At 45.6% G+C, this 18,416-nt stretch overlaps 1 protein-coding gene and 1 long non-coding RNA gene across 15 annotated transcripts in view; one reads left to right on the top strand and one right to left on the bottom strand.

Annotated features, from left to right (window-relative positions):
• Positions 1 to 18,416, top strand: part of FNBP1 (formin binding protein 1) — a 117,144-nt gene that overhangs the window by 93,324 nt on the left and 5,404 nt on the right. For 4 of the 14 annotated variants that reach the window (XM_081178746.1, XM_081178743.1, XM_081178741.1 and 1 more), the window contains 7 exons: positions 6,050 to 6,064; positions 6,240 to 6,275; positions 10,169 to 10,278; positions 11,889 to 12,021; positions 13,043 to 13,164; positions 15,153 to 15,292; positions 15,896 to 16,297. In XM_081178746.1, the coding sequence (XP_081034872.1) occupies positions 6,050 to 6,064; positions 6,240 to 6,275; positions 10,169 to 10,278; positions 11,889 to 12,021; positions 13,043 to 13,164; positions 15,153 to 15,292; positions 15,896 to 16,074 (735 nt within the window). In that variant the 3' untranslated portion in view covers positions 16,075 to 16,297. Of the gene's footprint in view, positions 1 to 6,049; positions 6,065 to 6,239; positions 6,276 to 10,168; positions 10,279 to 11,888; positions 12,022 to 13,042; positions 13,165 to 15,152; positions 15,293 to 15,895; positions 16,298 to 18,416 lie in introns of those variants that run through there. The other 10 variants (XM_081178742.1, XM_081178744.1, XM_081178737.1 and 7 more) reach the window with 5 other exon arrangements.
• Positions 1,287 to 9,419, bottom strand: LOC308578507. Its single transcript, XR_014003966.1, has 2 exons — positions 8,243 to 9,419; positions 1,287 to 7,170 (listed from the first exon to the last, which is right to left on the bottom strand). It is a non-coding gene; the product is annotated as an uncharacterized lncRNA (long non-coding RNA).

An 18,416-nucleotide genomic window follows, 5' to 3' on the forward strand; every position in this document is an offset into this window, starting at 1 on the left:
AAGACTATGCTGTTTAGACTTAGGAGCTAAGAATGCTTTTTCAGCCCAGGGGCTGCATTCCCTCATTGGCTGGTGGCTGCGAGCTGCATGCCAGTGGTGGGTGGGGGCCAGGTACAAAAGTAAGTGGATCAAGAGGTGTGATGCATAACTTAATGCAGTCAGCTGTATCAGAGGGTTTCCATGCACCTGTGCCTTCTCCATCTTTTCAAGGACACATTTCAGGCAGGCAAAAGCAGGGCCGGGCCAGTAAGGGATGTGGCCTGAGGACAGTTCCAAGGGCCAAATAGAAAAGCATAGAGGGCCGTATTCGACCCAACAGCCATCCATTCCTGACTGTGAAGTGTATTCCAGTAGCGCTAAACTATGGTTTAGCATTCATTGCGTGCAAAATGGACCATTGCAACTCTTAAGGTCGCAATCTCCTATACTCTAAGTTTCAGTGAAGGGGGGGTTGAACTGAACTTGGGTTTACTCAAAAGACATAGTTAGATGGGAATACAAAAATGTAAAATTCTTCTAAATGTTATAGGAAAATGAACTAAACTGCACAGATAACACAGATCAGGTGAAGATTTTGGTCAGGCTTTGACCTGAATAGGCAAGTCGATTTGTTATTATACCATGGTTGCAATTTTATCTATTTTGACAACCGGTGTTTGGCCAATTTTGTTGTTATCTGTAAATTCTGTAAGGATTTTGGTCAGGCTTTGACCTGAATAGATAAATCAATGAGATTCCCCAGTGGGAAGCCCTCATAGCAGCAGCAACACTCTCCCCGGCCGCGATTCCCAGCATATGGGTATTTTGAAACATCCTGCCTCCAGCAGTGGCAATAGAACATAAGAGCAGCCCTGCAGCTGGTTCAAGCCAACGGCCTACCTAGACCAGCATCACAGTGGCCAACCGGGTGTCTCAAAGGGAAACCTACAAGCAGGAACCAGGCATAACAGCAACTCCCACCACCTGCAGTTTCCAGCAATTGGCATTCAGAAGCATTGTGAATGCTCCAACACTGGACAGTATTATCTTTGTAATTTTATCTATTTTGATTGCATTTTCTTTCTTTTTTTTTACTTTGGATTAAAATTCTACTTCAATTTCCTATAACGTTTTGAAGCCTTTTGCATATATTTTTTTTTTATTCCTACCCAATTAGTCTTTAATTTTAGTTTGGCAAGTGGAAGGTAGCATATCTTTCCTTCCTTGTTTGTTTATTTCTGAGTAGGCATGCCTTGGGTTGATTCCATTAAAAGACAACATATCCATGTCAGTATTATTTTTTAAAAAAATTAACCTTGACCTAAAGTTTTAAAATACTGTTCTAAAGAAGATTCCCCCTAGAGAAAGCAACTTTCTTGTTATTGGTGGGTGTCAGTCTGGGACAGCTTCTTTGGACATGTACATGGCAGTACTAAGCAGCTAAGGCCATTATTATTAACACTACTATTAGCAATTTATTACCCTCCCCTGACCCTAAGGTCCCAGGGTGGATTACAACAATTAAAACAACATTTTAAATCAGTTTAAAAACAACTTACAAAGATTATTACAAACAAATTAATCCGGCCACTTCATCAGCTTCTTCTGCTAGGTTCTAAACCTTGCTGGATATGGAATCGCAGGCCTGGAAGGAACCCACAGATACCATCCAAACTGACAAACTCCCCCCCCCCCAAAAAAAACAAGTTGTGACAATGAAGAGGGTTCCAGTGTGGTTGGGAGGTCCTTGTGGCTTCCTGTTGCAAACTGCCAATACTGTATATTTGCAACTGGAGATGCTTCACAGGAGGATAAGGACAAGCCTTATAAAGCTAAGAACATTCTGTATTGTTGTTATTATTATTATTATATCAGTGGGCCTCATTTCCTTGAGCTACACATTAAACTTGGAAAGGGTTCAGAGAGATTTGTCTGAGGCTCTCAAAAGGAACTGTTGCATTGGCAAAACCAGAGACTTGGGGTTGGGGGGGGTAAGGCCTGTTTTGCCCGTTGTAAGTGAGAGTCATCGTTTGTGACTTATCCAATAACACATAGAACTTGCTGGCTTTTTCATGCGCTCTTGTGTGTTATTGACGCTTGTGGCTCTTAGGCTTCCTCCATCTGCTCACCGCAAATGGCTACCTTAGAATCATCCCCAGGATGCGCGCCTGAAAAAGATTGACTCCTTTCCCCCTCTTCTGTTCTTTTTTTACATTTCCTAGAAATGTAATTAACTAGTAATCACCACCTCATCAGCTCCCCTGCGCTCCAGAGTCTCCAAAATTGGCTGAGTGAATATCTCAAGGTTGTTGTTTTTAATGACATCCTAAATAATGTTGTAGGGCCTACTGGTCGAAAGGCAGAGTTGAAAGGACGTATGCTTAACTGATTAATTAACAAAGCCCACCCAATGCAGCAGAAAATTAGGAACAGATGAAATTGACACATGTTACTTCTATAGTGCAGCCTTTTAACAAGGCCTCATAAATTACTACATGCCATATTGGTCCGAATATAAGCTGCCCCCCCCCCCATATAAGCTACATGCTTAAAATGAGATCTCTTAAATCTTATCTTCTTTACCGATGGGAGTCTGATTATAGGCCACACTCAGGTTTTATACAAGCCAGATTGGGGTGGCCTATACTCAGCCCAATTGTTTGATTTGAAGGATACATAAGCTTGCATCTTCTTTTCACGACATTGTAACTAGACCACCATTGTGCCTATTTTATCAACAGGGATCACCTGAAACAAGGAGTTAGTAGGTTTTTTTGCCTCAGGGCGAGAGTCTAGACTGGCTGGTGATTTGAACCCAGACCTCTGAAGATCCAGTAGTAGATTCTCTATTCCAGGGGTCAGCAAAGCTTTTTAGCAGGGGGCCGGTCCACTGTCCCTCAGACGTTGTGGGGGGCTGGGCTATATTTTGAAAGAAAGAAAAAATGAACAAATTCCTATGCCCCACAAAAAACCCAGAGATGCATTTTAAATAAAAGGACGCATTCTACTCATGTAAAAGCACACTGATTCCCGGACCGTCCGCAGGACGGATTGAGAAGGCGATTGGGCCAGATCTGGCCCCCAGGCCTTAGTTTGCCTACCCAGGCTCTATTCTCTTCTAGATATTGTTGGACTCCGACTCCCTGCAGCTCCAGTCACCATGACCAATGGTTAGGGATGATGGGAGTTGTAGTCCAACATCTGAAGGGTCCCAGATTCTTCATCTCTGGTCTATGCACTGGGTTCCTGTTGATCTTTCAAGGAATCACAACATTCTGCAGTATATTTCAGTAGTCACTGCTCTGTCCAGATCAGTGTCCTTTGAACTTGGGCTCCCAGAAGTTGTAAGACTACACTTCCATCATCCACCGCTACCTTAGCTCAATGGCTAGGGATGATGGGAGATAAGAGTCCCAACAACTAGGAGCCTCAGTTCAAAGAACACTGGTCTATACTGCATTGAGCCCTGACATGTAGACAGTTTTGTTTTTAACCTGGGAATTGGTGAATCATAACAGCTAAGAGACTGACTTCCAAATCTGAAAATCCCCTTGGTCAAATCTCACGGAGAGCTTATTATTTCTTTATTTCATAAAATCTATATACCGCTTGATTGTTGTTGTTTTCTAAAAAAAACTTCAGCGGTTTACAAAAAAAGGATAAAACAATAAAATTATCACTAAGAAAAATTGACAACCATAATTGTAAGTCTTTCGAAAAATTAAAATAACAGTAGACTAGAAACAGATTAAAATTTGCAAGCCGCTCTCTCGCTCTCTCTTCAGCATCAATTTTCCCATCTGCGATATGGGCATAATCATTCTCCATTCCCTTTCAGAGTTTCCATAAAGATTTACAACAAGATAATGCGTGTGGAACATGTAAAAGCTCTATACAATCTACTTTTGGTTTTTAAAACGTGCCATAGATTCAAAAGATCAGAAAACAAAAAACATCCCCCTGAGCCATTTGAGGCTTAATATGTTTACCTTGCTGCCCATTTAGGGAGGGGGGGGACGCACGTTTTCACCAGTTAGCGAATCATGCTGCTTCTGTGGCCATTTGACAAGGCTTGGGTGAGCTTTCCATTAGGCGCTTGGTTGCTGTAGTATCTAGAAACAGACCCAGTTGAAAATCTCCTCACCTTGATCCCTCCCGTCCCTTAAAAAGCTATAGGCATGCTCTGTGCTGTGTGGCTTCCCATTTGCTGGATTTACAGCAAAATGATAGATAGTGTTTGGTTGGCTGGCCATTGTCTGGCCTTGTGGTAGTCTTGCCTCTAGAAACTCGTTCTTCCGTTGGCGCACGTAACGTTGGCATCCCTGTGCCTTATATCTGACGTAGACTGCTTTTTTTGTAGGCAAGCCGGTTTTCTCCCCTCTCTCGTTACCGCCACTGCCGTCTGTAAAATATGTACGAAATCCTCTCGACTTGTGTCATATGTGGCTCTGCTGAAATTCACAGGGATGCTAGCATTCTGGCTGGGTGGGTGGGGTGTTAAAAGGTCTGCCAAAATTTTATGGGGCAGGGGTGGAGTAGAGGGAGGAAGCAAACAGGTGGGTTGGGATCGTGACACTCCCTGCTTCTGCAGAGAGGGCCCTGGATTGTTTCCAGCACAGGCCCATCAAAATGGCATTGCCTCCCCATGATTTCGGGGGGGTGGGATTGGTTCTTTTGTGTGTTTCGAATCAATTTGATGGTCCTTTCATGATCCACCCAGGTTCTAATTCCTGGACTGGTGGATTCGTCCTCTCTCTAAGCCTGCCCCATGCTTCTGTATCTATGGTTTTGAGGGACAGGGCCGTAGCTCGGTGAGGACTAGAATCTTACTTCATTTTAGGGGAGCCACTGTTGTGCAGTGGTAGAGTACATGCTTTGCATGCAGAAGGTCCCAGGTTCGGTCCCCAGCATCTCCAGGTAAATCTTGGAGAGGCTCCTGTCTGAAAACCAAGGGAGTCACTACTGGTCAGTGTAGACGATATTGAGCTAAATGGACCGATGGTCTGACCAAGTTTAAGGCAGGTTTCTATCCTAGCTGATCCTTTTAACTGCAGGTGTCAAGGGATTGAATCTGGGACCTTCTACATGCAAAGCATGCACAACAGTGGTTCCCCTAAAAGGAAACAAGATTCTAGTCCTCGTCGTTCTGAATTAAGGGCTGATTTAAACAGGAACATAGGAAGCTGCCTTACCCAGAGCCAGGCCATTGATCTGTCTACCTGCAAGTTCCAGAAATTAAACCTGGGACCTTCTGCATGCCAGGCAGCTGCTCTTCCGCTGAACTACGGCCTTCCTCTAATAACTGTAGAAGCAGAAACATTAAAAAGTGCATCATGTTAGGAAGAGCTGCCCTCTGAAAAGGTGTATATTAGGGGAGTTTGCTTTCCCAAAACCATATATTAGGAGAAATTTGCAGACTAATTTTCTCGAGGGCATTTTTTTTAAATTGCAAACGGGTCTAGAATTGTGGAGCATTGAACTTAAGTTTGGAAAAACGAGAAACAAAGATATCCTAAAATTCACCAATTTGTCCATCCTTACTTGAGACACTTCCCTGTGCTCCCACTCCACCCTCTGATAACGCACTTAGAATCATAGAATTGGAAGGGACCTCAAGTGTCATCTAGTCCAACTCTCCAATGCAGGAATTGCTTAGCAATCCACTCCAGAATAAGAGGCAAACACTTTTAGAAACGGGCAATAGACGTTTCCCTTGTTCTCAGCAAAACAACTAAAAGCAATATGTAGTCACTTTTTCACTGTGCACAGCCAAAAGTCAAGCACTTAAAAAATAAAAAATAAAAATTACTTATCCGAGCCTGCAGACAAAACAGCAGACCGTTGGTAACGTTTCTTACGCAGCTCTCGTGAACTTTTGCACAGATGTGCGACAAACGCAGTGTCCCATTTTCACAAGCCGTGTGAGGAGCGTGTGTGACTGTGTGTATAGACGTGCATCATTTGATTATAACGTTGGAACAGGTCGAAGTTCCACTCCTTCTGATATACCTTTGTGTTTTTTCCCCCTCTTTCTCTTTCTCCTCCTCTACTTCTCCGTTCTTACATGAAGCTTTCTCTCAAGCTGGTAAGCACAACCGCAGCAAATGTTCTTTCGCGTCTGTGTTTTGCAATCACAATTTTTTGTCCGCGTCAGTTGCAGCCCATCTTGAGCGAGCGCCCCTGAAATTAACTCAGATTTTCTGTTGTCTCTTTTCTGTGTGTGTTTTTTTTGTTGTTGTTTTGCTTTGATATTTTATCAGATAACTCTGAATATGCAGGTCTGGAATCTAATGGAGGTGATCCGATTTTAATGCTTATACTGAGCTGCTAAAAAATAATAACTCTTTAATTTTAGTAGTTTAGTACTTTAATTATTAGGTGTGCGGTTTTAAAAAATGCAATCTGAGGTTGTAAAAATGTAGTAGGATTTAAAAAAAATACTTTTCATTGGGTTATCAAAATAGAATGATTTTCAGTGTAACAAGCAATCACATAGCATTATAATTATTTATCTATGATAAAATCAAATGAAGTAAAGATGATTCCTGCTTTGATCTGTTGCTTCATCTGATATAATGCATGAAATATTCATTTATCCTTGGTTGCAAAGATATTTGGTATCAGTCAAAGTAAAAAAAAAAAGTGTTGGTGGTTCAGTAAATTACAGACAAGAACCCAAATAATTCAAATGGTGTAGTGTGTGTGTGTGTGTGTGTGTGTGTGTGTGTGTGTGTATTTTTGTGTGTGTGAAAGAGAGAGATCTCACACTTTCTATGTCAAGCCACAAAGATCCTAAGGTGGAACGTCTAGATCAATGGATCCCAACCTTTTTCATCCCTCCTCCTTTGGTTCCATGCCCTCATTCCTATGCCCCCTACCCTATAAAAAGCATTATTCAGAATAGTGGTTGGCACAACGTACAATAATAATTAATTGCACATTTATTCAAAATCTAGTTAAAACTGTTTGGTTTAATTAATTCAACACAGCAGATGGACTTCTTTCAATGATACCAGCTTTTCAAAGTCTGGTAATCATTTAGCAAGGGTCTTAGGTACAACACTTATTTAATTAAGGTATTTCACTTTTCAGTAAATTCTTAACACGATGGGTGGGCTTGATGAAGTGATACCAGTTTCCCAATGTCTGGTTGCAAGTCGCTTAGCAGGAGTCTTAAATCACCAGCTCCAGCTGCCCCTTCTGCCCCTTTGCCTCTTCACATTCCCTAGATCAGTGTTTCCCAACCGGTGTTCCGCGGCACACGAGTGTGCCGTGAGACGTTGCCTCGTGTGCCGCGAGATGCCTGGAGGGAGGCGGGCGAGTTGGGCGGCGAGAGGCGGGGCGGCGGCGGCGAGGAGAGGCTGCGCCTCCTGCTGCTGCCTGGCGCTCCTCTTCGCAGCCGGCAGCGCTGCCTGGGCGCCTCCGCGCGACTCTGCCTCGCTGGGTTTAGTTTCCCAGCAGAGACGGGTCACACGCGCACCTCCCTCCCTCCCTCCCTCAGCCTGCGCGGAGGGAGAGCCAGAGAGAGGCATCGCTCCTGCGCGGTGGGAGAGGGAGCAGCCGGAGCGATGCCCCAAACGAACGCATGGGACCGGAGGGGAAATCCTCTCCGAGGCGGATTGAGCGCAGCTGAGAGAAGCCTTTCGAGGAGCTGCCGTGTCCCCTGGAAACCCCCTTCCCAGCTCTGCCTGCCTGCCTGCCGTGGGGCTCGTATCGCCCTTTAAAGGGCGCGGGAAACTAGAAATGTGGGGACTTGGGGTTTTCCTCAGGCTGAATTCCGAGCGAGGGACTGAGGGACGGCGGCAACTGAGGCGGCGGCGAGGATCCGTGTCGAGCCGGGGGCAGCTCCGCGGTGGTGGTGCCGAGCGGCGGGGCAGCGCGTGCAAAAGGGAGGAGCGCGAGACAGCGGAGGAGGAGGAGGCCGGCATGTCCGGGCAGCAGCAGCAGCAGCAGCAACTCCCGGCGACGGCTCCTCAAGCCCCGCCGCCGCCCCCTCCTCCGCCCGCTATCGCCGCCACCACCACAACAGCCGCCGCCGCCTCAGTTGCCGCCGTCCCTCAGTCCCTCACTCTGCTGCCTCCTCCCACCCCCAAAGCTTGGAGGTTCCCCGGCAAGGGGGAGGGAAAAAACTTTCACTTTCGTGCGTCCCTCCCGGCGTGACGCTGCGCGCTGACGTCACGGGGCGGGGCTTTAATGGTGGTGTGCCGCGAGATTTTTTTTCAGTAAACAGGTGTGCCGTTGCTCAAAAAAGTTTGGGAAACACTGCCCTAGATAATCCCACTGTTCCCCCAACGAGGGGCAGTACTGCACACCTCGGGTACCACTGGTCTAGATTCAAGAACACGCAGCACATATGGATCCTGATCCCAACGTGTATTTCTAGCCCCCAGGCCATTGTGTGGGGAATGGTCAGCCAGCCCTGATACTGAATTTTTTGGGATCCTTGTCTGTTCTTCACTGAGATCAGCTTCAACCACTGCTCTGATAATTTCAGTGACTGGCAACAAAGCATTTCCGTGTCTGGGTGTTGATATTCATTGGTCAGTGGCAAACTACGTTTTTCAGCCTTTACACAATCGTACCTCAGAACAACTAACGCCTTGTAATCAAACCCCCATTGATCCCAACTAAAAACGTTAACTCCATTTAATTTCAAAACTAGTAGTGATAGTGGAATGAAGTTTCTTACAGATATTAATCTGAAATCCTGAATCAGATAACAAAGGGTGGGGTTTGCTTCAAGATACGGTGCTGGAGAACCCATAAGCTTGGGGAATACAAAGGTTTTGATCACCATACTATTTATGAGGTTGTTCATTGGATTTTATGCCCTGGTTTTAACCTTGTTCACGACCTTTTCAGCTTGGCCAGAGTCTGGTCATTTAATAATATTAATTGGAATAAAGGCATCTTAGTGGATTAATCCCATGAGCTTTAGTTGCCAATAAATTTGTCTCAACTGAAACTGGTATGATTAAGCAATTAAGCAATTAAATTTGCTTATGAATGAAACTGATGGAGTATTGCCAGCTATGCATTACTTAGAGCAGACCCACTAAAATGAATGGAGCCAAGTTTGCCGTGTTTATTAATTTCAGTGGGTTTACTCTGAGTAGAACTAAAATAGGATATGAACCAATAGTTCTGATGCAAAGCATGCTTCCCTGGTCCATGCGTCTGCCATCGATGGCATCACCTCAGAAGAGGCACCCACTGCTGATTGCCTCTCAAGAAGCTGATTAGTCTCTCTCTACTCTCTCTAGTATTATTTTCTTTCTCTCTGTCCTTTTAATAGCAAACTCAAGTGGTGAGGGATGACAGGACGGGAGCCAAAACAGGCCTTCAGGTGGCTCAGGGGAATCCCCTAGTGTCTCCATACGCACCCTCCAAAAAAAAGAAGGAACAAAAATCTTTTAAAACTATATTGTCCTGGATTATCTCTGGATAGACAGGCAAATTAGTCGAAAAGGAGCTGTGGATTATTTACAGCTAAATAAAAGTACATCCAAACGAACTGGGAGTTATAATCCAAAACATCCAGAGGCTGCCAGGCTGAGGAAGGCAAAAGCAAGTATGTAAAATCGAGGTGTTATCACCCCCCTCACACCCCTCCAAGAGGCATTCCTACAGGTCAGGGGCCTGCTCCAGTCCAGCAGAAGGACTGGAGAATGGGGTGGCACAGGGGCAGTGAGAGGTACGGCCTGCAAGGAGTCCCGTGGGCCAGTTGGAGACGACCATAGGGCCAGAGATTCGGCCCACGCACCAGAGATTCCTCACCCTTCGCGTGCACCGTGGGGAACAATGCCCCTGTCACACCGCCTTCATTCTCTGAAAGAAACAACAACAATTGTCTGCCTCCAGCCAGTGGCAGGGCTAAGTGGGCTGTTGTTCTGATGCCAAACTAGAGCAGCGCCTCATCATGAGAGGGTTTCTGTTTTCTTGCCCTAAACAGAACCACCATTTAAATCAATTTCAGGCTAGGCTATAGCAAGAACGTGCCTGATCACTTCCATCCTTGACGAAACCCTTGCAAGGGGCTGTCCTTCACCCCTTAGACTAGTGAGGACCCTCTGGGTCTCCAAAAACTGGGATATTCCTTGATGGGCCGAAATTTACAGACCTCTCTTTCTCCCTCTCCCCCCACCCCACCTTGCTCCCTCCTCTTTGACTGCTACTCTGGCATGTCTAGGGTGGCGGACCAGAGGACTTCAGCAATCTGCCCCCTGAGCAAAGAAGAAAGAAGCTGCAGCAAAAGGTGGACGAGCTGAACAGGGACATCCAAAAGGAAATGGATCAAAGGTATGTTTGGCAGGAACACGGAAAGAAGAACTTGTGGCTCAGTGGCACTTGGTTTACAATCAGGAGGTCCCAGGACAAAGTGCAGAGGACTGTCCTTGAATCTCCCATTTCTTGGACCCCAGAGCAGGGGAATAAAACAGTTTCAGCCCTGGAGTGGTTCACTTGGCAAGCAAGAGGCATCTGGCAGGGCCATGGCTGTCTGGGCAGCTTGGTCTTCTTTTCCAGGAACTTCCCTTCTTCAGATACCCATCCTGCACCCTGGTCACTAGCACACACTCTGTACAAATGTGCAAGCAGGATTTCTGCCCCCGAGCAAGCTGGGAGATTTCAGAAAGGTGCCAGAAAGCCAGGCCAGTCGCTATCATTTGCCCTAACCTACCTCACTAGGTTGTTGAAGGAAAGGGACCAGCCAAATGCATCTCTGATTCTGCTTTGCATTCAGATCCTGGGTATGCCCAGGAATGTCCCCTTCATGAAAACTTGGAGAGCCTCAGCTACCAGTCAGTGTAGACAATGCTGAGCTGGATAGACCACCATTGGTACAAGTCGAAATATATAACTATAAATATAAATATATAACTATAAATATATATAACTAAGTTTGTTCAATATTTTTTAAAAAAATATTTATTAAAGTTTCACAAATTATATAACACAAACACAACAGTACAAACAAACACACATACGAGAAAAAACAAGTATAATTTCAAATCCTTATTTTCTTAAAGCTTACTTCCCCGACCTCCTCATACCTTCCCTTTCTGCATTCCAATTTCAAATATTCAGTTCAGCAAATCCTCACCCTCAACTAAGTTTGTTCTTGGTATAAGCTTTTGTGTGCATGCACACTTCTTCAGATACCATGTACACCATGCACCATCCACGTACACCATGCACATGAAAGCTTATACCCAGAACAAACTTAGTTGGTCTCTAAGGTGCTACTGGACAATTTTTTTAATTTTTTATATATATATTTCGACTGCGTCAGACCAACACGGCTACCTACCTGAATCGGTATAAGTCAACTTCCTGTGTTCCTGTTTCTTTGAGCCTTTTATTCAGAAACATGAGGACTAGCATCTAGCTTTATTTTTAAGAGAAAGGGCCATAATTCAGTGATCAGAGCACCTGTTGTGAAGAGGAATATAAGATAGGAAACTACCTGCTAGCGAAGATGTATCTTTGGGGGCATATCTTGAGCAGACTGGATCTCGCAACACCTCATGATCCCAGCTTTTGGTAGTGGGGGAGTGTGCAATTTAATTATTTACTTACATGCTATTTTTATTGCATTTCCATCCCACATTTTTCTCCAAGGAGTTCAAGGTGGCCTACATGGTTCTCTCCCTCCTCATTTAATCCCCACAACAACCCTGTGAGGTGGGCTAGGCTGAGAGGCAGTAACTATAACCCAAGGTCACCCAGTGAGCTTCATGGCCAAGTGGGGGCAGGATTTGAACCCTGGTCTTCAAGGTCCTACTCTGACACTCTCTTAATCACTACATCACCCTAGCTCTCATGCAGATAAGCTCTTTAAATTTTTGTTTTTTGAGGGGGGGCGCACTCTAGCCTCCCAGTCCCTGATATGCTTTCCTTGTTCCTTGCAGAGATGCCTTAACGAAAATGAAAGACGTCTACATCAAGAACCCGCAGATGGGAGACGCAGCCAGTGTGGATCTCAAGCTGGCCGAGCTGGCCCAGAACCTGGAGAAGCTGCGTCTAGAAGCCCAGAAATTCGAGGTATGGGAAACAGCTTTTAATTTGAAGACAGCAAAGGGAACGATGATACTTTAGGACAGTGATGGGGAAACCTGTGAACTACATCTCCCATCATCCCTGGACCATTGCGCATGCTGGCTGCAGGGGCTGATGAGGGATGGAGTCCAACAAATGTATAGGGGCGACCAGACCCCTGACCCAAGAAGAGGCATCCTCCTCTCTCATAATGGATTGCCTCGTTAGGGACTGGCATTCTTTCACCCCTTGCATTCCCATCTCTTGAAGTGGGGAACCATGATCCAAGAAGAGGGATCTCCACTGGAGAAAGGGCCCTAGCTCAGTGGCTAGAGCATCTGTCTGAAACACTGGAGAGTCAATGTAGACAGTACTGAGCTAGAAGCACAAATGGTCTGACTGAGTATAAGGCAGTTTGCTTTGTTCCTGTGTTATTAGGAAGAGTTTTTAATTCAGCTGCCTGCCAAACCAGCATGCCAAGGAACAGGTCACTGACAGGAAGCCTGTTTGAAGCTGCCTGTTTCTAGTTGGTGCTTGGATTCAAACTGCACCTGTAGACAGGCATTTGCAAATGGAAAGCTTTGGGGTGTCTGCATAAGGAAAATGTCCATTTAGAAGTGTCCAAACTGCTCTTGCAAATGGCAAAGCAGTGCTTGCTGTCAGTCCCACCCACCCGGCCCATGAGTGAGGTCAGAATCCAGCCTAGATGCTACCATCAAAAAGGCCACGTCCCCCTTCAATCTCTGACCTGCCCTGTTAGAAGAAGATCTTAACTATCAGGCTTTCTTTAAAAAACAAAACATGTTTTATATTAACTTTTCAAATTTTACAAATTCTTTTAAACAACCACCAGAACAAATCTCTTACCTCTGTTGACTTCCCATCCACCCACAATGTTCTTTTCTTACCTTATAAAGCAGCTGTATTACTTACATTTTACCCTTAACTGAGTGTCAGGAATATGTAGGATAAGCTGGCCCCAACCCTTTGTGGACTGAGATTTAGTTTCACTCCTTTCCCACCACAGGGCTGGCTAGCTGAGGTAGAAGGCCGGTTGCCTGCACGTACTGAGCCAGCACGCCGCCAAAGCGGGATGTATGAGCCTCAGAACACCTTGACTGTCAACAACTGCGCCCAGGATCGCGAGAGGTACAGTATCTGTATTACACGGTGTCTGTTCAGCAACCTTGGGCTGCCATTTTTGCTCGAGACCCTCTCAGGTTACTTCTGTGCTAAGAATTCGTACCTGCACTACCCTCGAATCCCTCGAATCTCAAAAGACACTCATCTCATGAACAATTGCTTGCTTTTATTTGCAGGGAGAATCCAGGCGCGATTTCTGCCATTTCCCACACAGCTAGACTGGGGTAGAGGCTCTGCCTGTCCATTTAGAGAGCCAATGGCCACTAGGCTAGCTAGACCACTAAACTGAGCTAATGGTGTGAACCAGCCATGCCGGTTCACTATGAAAAACATACCATCCCTTCCTTTCTGCCCCTCCATTTCTCATGCACAAATTAGGCATCCCAGAGTAGGGGTAAGAGAGCCTATTGGAGGAGAATGGCAGCCAGCCCTAATGGCTATGCTCTGCCTCCGTGGTTGGAGCCAGTGGTCCTTCTGAATACCAGTAGTTGGAAGGCATAGGAAGGAAGAGTCCTCTTGCCTTCAGGTTCTGCTTGTGGGTTTCCCTTTGTGGCATCTGGCTGGCCACTGTGAGAATAGGATGCTGGATTCGGTGGGCCACTGGCCTGGAGCAGCACAGCTCTTCTGCTGTTCTGCCTCCCCTGCTTCCAGATACCAGGTGCTGGAACCCCAGGAGGCGAGAGTGCTGCTCTTGTGCTCAAATCCTGCTTGCTGGTTTCCCACAGGCACCTGGTCAGCCGCTGCTGTGAGAACAGAGTGCTTGGCTAGATAGGCCAGCGGTCTGATCCAGCAGGCGCTCCTTATGTTCTTATGGGTTAGTAGGACAGAGTAGCCCTGTGTGTGCTTTAACTCACGTGTAGGGCAACGCGCCCTGTTCACGGCATCAAGCCAGCTTCCTTCAACAACTGCACTTCCACCAGTTATCAAGCAGACATGATCTTGAGCACAGCAGCTCACTCTCACAGCTCCCAGGAAAACTTCCCAGCAGCTAGTGGCCCTTGGAGGAGAACTCTGGGCCTCTTTTTCTCCCCCCATACACCCTGTCCTGAATCTGTTGCCCAAGCAAGACAATTACCTTCCCTCTCTGGCTTCTGCTACTGCTGCTTTAGCCAGTGCTGGTTCTCACTACACAGCTCCCCCCTCTGGCTCTAGATGGGAAAGCAGCAGCAGAGTGCAAGAGCTTCTTGGCCAATTTTTATATGAGGGATGGATGGACAAATAAATCTGTCATTACCGGCCCTCCCAAGTTTTTCACTCCCCAACTATTTCTGGATTATTTTTTAAAAAAGAAAAAAAGCTCTTTGTAAATTGGATCAGTATTTTCTTGGGGTTATTTAAAATAAATCATATTGTTGCTTGCCGTTTCAACTAGTATACGTGTTTTTTTGCAAGTGATTTTCCCTGGTGAAATACATTTTTGTGTGTTTCTTTTATCTGCTCTGCTAAATGATGTACCTGCAAAATACGATTTAGGAAATGTCGATCACACACGTGACAGAGCATCAGCCTTGCATGTGGAAAGTCCTGGAAGCATCAATCCCCAGAAGGATCCCCATAAAGAGACTCTTTCCTGAAACCATGGAGAACTGCTGCCAATCAGTGTCAGGCAGCACTGAGCCAGATGGAGCAATAGTCTCACTCAGTGCAAGGCAGCTTCCAATACAATTCAACCTTTTATTCTGAACTATGAGGACTAGAATCTTGCCTCGCTGTGGCTCAGTGGTAGTGCAACTGCTTTGCATGCAAAAGGTTCCAGGTTCAGTCCCTGGGATCTTCAGATACACCCGGGGATTATTTTGGGCTGAAATCTGAAGAGCCACTGCTAGTCCGTGTCAAACAATCCTGAGATGGATGGGCCTGCGCCGTCCTTCTTGGTGTAAGGCAACTTCCGAGACTGCTATATAATGACGCTGGCAGACCAGCATCGCCTCCTCCCTCCCGCCCTGGCCCTCCAAGCCTGTCGCTATAGTTGCTGTTTCTTTTCCTGTGTTGAGCAGTCCAGATGGCAGTTACACAGAGGAGCCGAGCCAGGAAAGTGAGTTGAAAGTGCCGGCACCGGAGTTTGACGATGAGTTTGACGATGAGGAACCACTTCCCACAATCGGGACGTGCAAAGCTCTGTATACCTTTGAAGGTACGTCCCAGATCCCTCGGGGCCAGGTGCAGTTTGTGGCCAAGGGGTCCCACTGTGGCCAGGTGCAGTTCCAGAATGTGGCCAAGGGGTCGCACCGTGGCACGTGCAAACAGACAGGAGGGGGAACCCAGGGACCACCACCCATACCTTTATATTTGGGGATCTTTGGCACATACACAGCAGCCCCCAAGTCATCCCCATCCTCCTTTTATACACATGTGCCATTGCAAAAAGGCTTCCAGGTGCTTCATTGGAAGTGTGGTGTAGTAGTTAGAGCGTTGGATTAGGACCTGGGAGACCAGGGTTCAAAACCCCACTCGGCCATTAAGCTTGCTGGATGACCTTGGGTGGCTCACTGCCCCACCTTACATGGCTGTTGTGGGGATTAAATGAGGAGGGAGCGGACCATGTGTGCCACCTTGAGCTCCTTGGAAGGAAAGGTGGGATAGAAATGAAATAGATGGTAGATAAATAAATACATGTGGGTGCTTTTATCGTTTTAAAGAAAAGAAAAAGAGAGAGAGAGAGAGATAGATCCGTGGGAAACACTAGTCCTAATCTGTCAGGGGTTTTGCTTTGTTTTTTTTATCCCCTGTCTCTCAGGTCAGAACGAAGGGACGATCTCAGTCTCTGAAGGAGAAACGCTGTTTGTCATCGAGGAGGACAAAGGCGATGGCTGGACGCGGATCCGGAGGAACGAGGACGAGGAAGGTTACGTCCCAACCTCCTACGTCGAAGTCTTTTTGGAAAAGAATGCCAAAGGTGCAATGACTTACATTTAGGTCACCTGCCTGGGTCGCTTTCTTTGCTTCCGCAGGGGCGCTTTTCCTCCGCTGCTGTGACGAAAGCCTTTTTGCACCAGGAAAGTGCATTACTCCCTATTCTGAAAGGAGCAGACTTGTGCTTCTCCAAGAACTATGAAAGCTTGGTCAGATGAGAGGGTGTCACAGGGAGAGGGGGGGAGAGAGAAAAAGTATGGGTATAATTGAGGGATATGCCCCCCCCCCCTCAAAACTTTCCTTTCCTGACACAAGAGTTGAAATTGCTCAGAGTTTCGCTCCCTCGAGACACAGAATGCACGGCTAATTATAGCAGACAGTCCCTTGCACTTCTACTTGAGAGTATGCATCATTGTCTGTTTATTGGGGCTTACTCCCTAGTAGGCATGATTAGGGTTGCGGCCTTAATGAATATTTCCGTTCATATCTTCTGCAAGTAGGAAAGTGACATTTGTTTGTTGATTTCATAGTATCGTCTTGGACACAGTTGACGTACAACTTGTAGGCTCTCATCTAAGCTAGCAAAATGTGGCCTATTAAGCCTTTTTCTTTTCTAAAATTTTTTTGCTTTGGGGGGAGAAGCCTTAGATTCAAGGTCATACATCTTCTGTTCACCTTGCAATCCTGCCATTCAAGTGTGCAGCATCTGAGGATCTCACTTTTTCCTTTTCTTAAGACACAGTTTCTAGCCCTCGTGAGCACGGGGGATGCATTTGAAAGCAAGGGAATGGTGTCTTAGGAGAAATGCAGAAGCAGATTGCTGCTGCTAGACAGAGGGGTGGTGGGATGGAGCAAGGGGCTGGACCCCTTCACTTCTCCACCACTAGCAAAGGTAGGAAAAATTGTGAGCTTCGCTGGCTCTTTCTCTGGGAGCTGCTTTTCACCCCACCACAAGAGCACTTAGCTCAGAGATAAGGAAAAATGATCTGCCCTAGCAGCAGAATTGTGAATATAAAGTCCGAACGTAGGGTTGTTGCTGTTTTCATTGTTCAACACACACACAAAGATGTGTGTCTTTCTTTAATGCACACCATGGTGACCCGGATGTGTGTTTTTATTTTATTTTATTTTATTATTTTATTTTATTTTTGTGTTGCTGTTGAAAATCATGGGGTTTCTCAGAAGCTTTTACAGCAGTTCCCAAATGGTAAGACTATTTCCTGCCTCCCAGGAAGACAAGCTTGCTAAGCGATCTTCCCTTGCAGCTTGTAAGAGGACACCAACCTGTCTTTTCGGTAGAGGGGGTGGCAAGGCCTGGAAAGTCTTGCTGGTGCTCTGTGTGAAAGGGATGTGTGCCCGAGGAATCTTCTACGGCATGTAGCGTTCCACCTGTCATTGGGTTCCTCACACACACTCACCAAATGGAAGAAGGTCCCTGAAGGCAAAGATCCTGAACCCACACCAATCCCCGTAAGTTTGGCTCTGTGTACCCGCAGAAATGGGCACCAGGCAACAGCTTCCTCTGCCACCTCAGCTTCCACTGTTTTGAAATCAGACGTTAGCTTCTAGCCCTTAAGACTGCAGAGGAAATAGTCAGCAGGAGGAGAGATTTGTTTTGTTTTTTTAAATAATATTTATTACTTTTCCAACAATTTAAACACTACAAAAAAGAAAAAAAAATACAATACCAAAACACTACATAACACTTAACACATTAAACTAACAAAACAAAACAAAAAACACATCAAACAACATCGAACAACATCAAATCTACATCAAACAATTTCAATATCTTATCTTTCATTCACTTATTTCAACGACCTCCTCACACCTCCCTTTTTGTATTCCACTTCTGTTAATTGTTTCAGCAATTCCTTTCCATCTTCCTCTGTTTCCTATCCTATAATTATCTTAACACATTCTAACCTTATTTTTTCCTTTAATACTCTATTAATTTTATACCTAGTTCCTTACAACATTTCTACTAAAGCCATATAACTTCTTTCCAACATTTTTCTAACATTCATTAATTTTACAATATTTCTGTAGATAGTCTTTAAACTTTTTCCAGTCTTCTTCCACCGACTCTTCTCCCTGGTCTCGGATTCTGCCAGTCATTTCCGCCAGTTCCATATAGTCCATCAACTTCATCTGCCATTCTTCCCGGGTGGGTAAATCTTGTGTCTTCCAATACTTCACGATAAGTATTCTTGCTGCTGTTGTTGCATACATAAAAAAAGTTCTATCCTTCTTTGGCACCATTTGGCCGACCATGCCCAGGAGAAAGGCCTCTGGTTTCTTCAGAAAAGTATATTTGAATATCTTTTTCATTTCGTTATAAATCATCTCCCAGAATGTCTTAATCCTTGGGCATGTCCACCAAAGGTGAAAGAATGTACCTTCAG

This window comes from Podarcis bocagei (assembly GCF_964188305.1).
Source record: "Podarcis bocagei genome assembly, chromosome: Z".
NCBI classification, from domain to species: Eukaryota; Metazoa; Chordata; class Lepidosauria; order Squamata; family Lacertidae; genus Podarcis; species Podarcis bocagei.